This window comes from Sebastes umbrosus, chromosome 16, assembly GCF_015220745.1.
Source record: "Sebastes umbrosus isolate fSebUmb1 chromosome 16, fSebUmb1.pri, whole genome shotgun sequence".
In the NCBI taxonomy this organism is placed as follows: domain Eukaryota; kingdom Metazoa; phylum Chordata; class Actinopteri; order Perciformes; family Sebastidae; genus Sebastes; species Sebastes umbrosus.
The window spans coordinates 20453815-20458380 of record NC_051284.1 but is presented as its reverse complement, the minus strand read 5'-3'; the positions used below and the strand labels follow the sequence as shown (position 1 = coordinate 20458380).

Here is a 4566-nt window from a genome sequence, read left to right as displayed (position 1 = left end):
TGTGGTGCTCAAAGACTGCAACCGACAACCACTGGAGTCATTATTTTAAGCAACACTGACCCACTACCCCCGTTTCCTCTACTGACATGAAGGATTAGTAGACTTTAAGACAAACCCTTAGAGTTTACTTTCACATCTGAATTCGATTAAACAGTATCTGTCTAGAATAAGTGCCATTGTTTACTCCTGAGTGAACATATGTCACATTTAGACATTATTTTTCCCGCCCCTCTGTTCGCACAGCTCTCTGTGCTCGGCCAGAGTGCTACTTTTCTGAATGGAAGCCAGACAGACTGAGAGCTCCCACGCACTGCGAGGAGGAGCGGCTCCTGTTTCCAGCTCCGTCTCCAAGGGGACCACCAAGCCCACCAATCACATCGCTCGGCGCAGGCAAGCGGGCAATTCAATTTCTTAAAGCCGCAGTGTCCGTTTGTTTCAAAAGGGAGGCGTTGTGGAGAAGAGAGTTCAGCAGCAGAAACATGGACAGTAAAGCACCTCAACACTGCAAGTTTAAAAGTTTCCTTTTTTTCCTTTTTATTAAATGTGAATTCACATGTTAGTTTGAGCCCATCCATTACAGAGCATCCGCCTATGTACAAAATAGGCATCACTCTGTCATCACATCCTTTGCAAACGCAACAAATAACACATCTGTGTACATATATTCACAAACTGAAAGGACAGTCGATGGTGGTAGGTACTTATTTATTAAAAGATGAGTCAAAGACAGATTCACACTTGGAATGTGAAGTAACTACTGCCCAGAACTCCCAACAAAACGTCTTGGCGTATAATTAGGTCATATTCCAAAACCTTTTTATCAAACAGACTTCATATGTAAGACCCACATAAAAATAAACAATATCTGCTTTTTTTTTTTAAGTGCAAGAAATAAAAAATACAGGTTTATGGTTAATGTTTTTTAAAAAAAGAAGGCAGTCTTCAGTTTTAAAATAAAGTTTCATTTCATGAAACAGGACTATGGAATGTTCTTTTTTGCTTGCTTGTTAAACTAAATGCCAGACCACCACTTGTATCAGACTATGCCCTTTCTGCAGAACCCCCCTAATTTTCAGTCAGCTTCTGTTTGGCGTCAGATATGCCCATTTATGAGTCAAATTACATTCAAATTGTGATATCAATCTGTTTATATAGGATGCATCACACACCATGAGGCCATATTATAGTGTTTTGTATCAGTTCCAGCTGATTTGTTTATTTTTCTGCCCTGGACAGGCTTCAGCATCATAACATGAAATGATGTTGACAGTGCACAAGTCTGTTTTTCCATCACTTGCTACAATTGTTGATGGTCTGAATCTTAAGAGTATATATTGCACAAAAAAATGAGAAGGGGGAAAAACAGTATGTGCCATAAAAAATACCAAAATCCAGTTTCACACCTGCGATCGGGACCCATCCACATATCACGAGTATGATATACATAAACTCCTAACTTTACTATATTACAGTACATATACAATCTTGAAACTAGTTCCAGCTCTGAGGTATGTGTTCCCCCATGATGCCATTGTATCGTCTACAAATACTCGACAAATCTGCTCTACAACTGTACAAAACCTAGTTTTGAAATCACAAGGCATTTTTGATGCAAGTCTTTAATTTAACTTAATCCTTAAAACCAGGACTCCCTTGCATGCTGAAAAAACAAATGATAAAGGGAAGAAGTGCCTGAAACTCACTGAAAGCACAGTAAGTACATTCCCTTTTTGAACTGTACAAAAATATGCCTGAAAATATCTTACTTTTTCTTTTAAAAAGATGAGGTCTGTTATGTATCAAAATGTTCCCTCCGCACCTGTATTCTGCAGAGGTTTAGGCTGCGTAATTTACCAAAAACCAGGAGGTAAACTGAATCAGTTACAAAAAAGAAACAAACATTTTTGCGGCATTTAGAAATTACATAAACCGTTGTAAAGTAACATCCTGAACAATTGTCAGTTCACAGATTTGCTTTGAGTCAGTCCACAGTCCACTTTTTTTGTGTGTTTTTTTTTTTTAGCTCCCTGCAGTTTTTTCTTTTTAGTTTTTAAGAGGATAAGATGCATAGAAGTTCACGTATTTTTCCCTTTTTGTGGTCCGTTTAAGCTGAACAGTAAATGCAGACCTACTGGGGAGGAGGAAAAAATCCATAAAACCCTGTCATGCTGCCAGAAAAAAACGTCTGGAGACTTTTTTTTTTTTGCTACCAGCTTCATAAGCATCTCATTCCTCAAACCTGCACCTCTCCTCCTGCATGGTCCTCCTCCAAACCTCCCCTCCAAGAAGGACCCTTCAGAAAAACCCACAAGGAGGCAGGGCTAGGGGACAACTTGACCAAGGACACATATATAATTTACTTTTCTCCCTTCTCTGTTATTACTAGAGGAAAACTTGGTGTTGTGTTTTTTCTTCAGTATGTGAAGACCAGGTCGGAAAAGTTCGCCTCCAGCCAGTCCCCGGCAATCATCTCACTGAGTTCTGGCGTGCAATAGTCTGGGAACTCAAAGTGAGAGCCCAGGCTGCCCTCGCTGAAAGAGTCCAGGTCCTTATCCACAAGAGACAGGGAGAGGTTTCCTGAATTGGGGTTGCCCAGCTCCGAGCCTGGGGCGCTGGGGGCGAAATTCAAACTAAAGTCAAACAGCAAATCGTCCGCATCCTCTCCAGAAGTGCTGCTGCTGCTGCTGGAGCTGGAGGAGCTGGAGGATGAGCTGGAGGAGGATGTGGAGACCGACCTGGAGGATGCTGGTGAGACAGAAGCAGCGTGCAATGCGCTCTGCTTGGTAATGTTTTTGATATTGTAAAACAGTCTGTTGTTGTTGTTGTTGTTGCTGCTCCGCACTTCTTCGTACATGCTCGCGCCCTCGGACTCCGCAGAGGAGCTCAAAGTGGGGCTCGCGGGCACTTTGGCGACATTGTACGGCCTCAGGCGCTCCGCGTCGCGCGCCCTAATCCCCATCCGGTAGTCGTCCTCGTACTCGTCGTCGTCGTCCTCGTCGGTGAGCTCCACTTTCACAGTCTTTGTAACTTTTAAACTCGGAAACGCGCAGTCGTCTCCGTAGCCGTGGTGGTGGTGGTGGTGCGCGGAGGACTTCGCACCGCTCTTGTTATTATTATTACTAGTCTTTATCTTTGAGGAACACTTCTTGCTGCTGGGAGTCTTTGCCATCTTGCCGCACTTCTCCGGAGACGTCTGTGCTCCTGCTGATGATTTGGAACTACTACTACTACTACTGTCGAGCTTTGGTTTCTTCTTGGGTCTGTACTTGTAGTCTGGGTAGTCGGCCATGTGTTTGAGCCGCAGCCGCTCCGCCTCTCGGATGAACGGGATCTTCTCTGCGTCCTTGAGCATCTTCCACCGCTTCCCCAGCCGCTTGGAGATCTCCGCGTTGTGCATGTCCGGCGACTGCTCCATGATCTTTCTCCTCTCGATCTTGGACCACACCATGAACGCGTTCATGGGTCTCTTGATGTGCCCGGTGGCCGTCTTGCACCAGTCCGGGTTGATGATGGCCACGGGGCTGCACGCCATAAACTCACTCTCCTCCGAGTCGGTAGCCTCTCTGGACATGCTCCCGTCCGTCTCGCTGTTGTCTGTTGTGTGCTGCACCATTGTCCCTCTATTTCCAGTCACTTTTTACGCAGCGTCTATCAGCTCCACTCTCTGCGTAATAGCGCGCCGGTTTCCTTTCCACGTCCACTGCGTAATGTATAGTCTTCAAGCTCTGCACTCCTTTTTTCTCCAGAGTTACAAACTGCCTTCTTAACTAGTTATCAGCTTTTTCACGTACCCCTGCGTCACGCAGAGCCGTCCAATCAGGTCCTTTCCACTCCGCCCAGCAGACTCCCTCCATCCATCCAAGACTCCCCCTTTTAACCCTTTTTATTCCTCCTCCTCTCCTCTCCTCTCCTCCACGAGCAAGCTCTCATTGGAGAGAGGAAGGTGGGGGGATTTGTGGTACACAGTGTCTGGGGCAACACAGACAGACAGGCATATTAAACACACAGTTAGTGCGCTCCTGGAGACGCGCATTTTACGCACCAAAAAGCGCACATTATTAGACTCACTACAGGTCCCTTATTTTTTAAAAAACATAAAGGAAGAAAAACGCTCCAGACTGACAGACATGCAGATGTGTCTGGAGGAAAAAAGATGTAGGCTATATGTGATTATTTGCTTTTTTTTTTCTCCCCCTCCTCCTCCTCATCCTCCCTCAGGTTGGATACTGAAGGTGGCGCTTGGACACTGTTGCAGGCGCGTCTGCCTGTCTGCTGTATAGAAGGATGCATTTTAGCAGGCTGGTAATGGCTTTAGAGGATGCTCTATCATTAACTCTAGTATATCACCTCATGCATTTCACAGATATATCTGAGTGGCTAAGTGTTTTTTGTTTTTTTGGGTGTTTTCCTGTTTGTCTACCGTGTCTGACAATTTGAGTGAAGGAAATAGGTCAGTAGCACATTCTGCTTTTTCATGCATCTTGTTTGTTGTGTGTGTGTGGGCATCCAAAAACACATCTGCATCATCCCACACAGACCCTTACTGATAAACTCTTCACACATTTA

The 4566-nt window shown here is 44.8% G+C and overlaps 1 protein-coding gene across 1 annotated transcript; it reads right to left on the bottom strand.

The window, feature by feature from the left end:
- Positions 1-509: 509 nt before the first annotated feature.
- sox11a (SRY-box transcription factor 11a) lies at positions 510-3831 on the bottom strand. The gene has a single exon (XM_037747390.1). It carries the CDS (start codon positions 3611-3613, stop codon positions 2414-2416), a length of 1200 nt encoding a protein of 399 aa, XP_037603318.1. The 5' UTR covers positions 3614-3831; the 3' UTR covers positions 510-2413.
- Between the last annotated feature and the right edge of the window lie 735 nt (positions 3832-4566).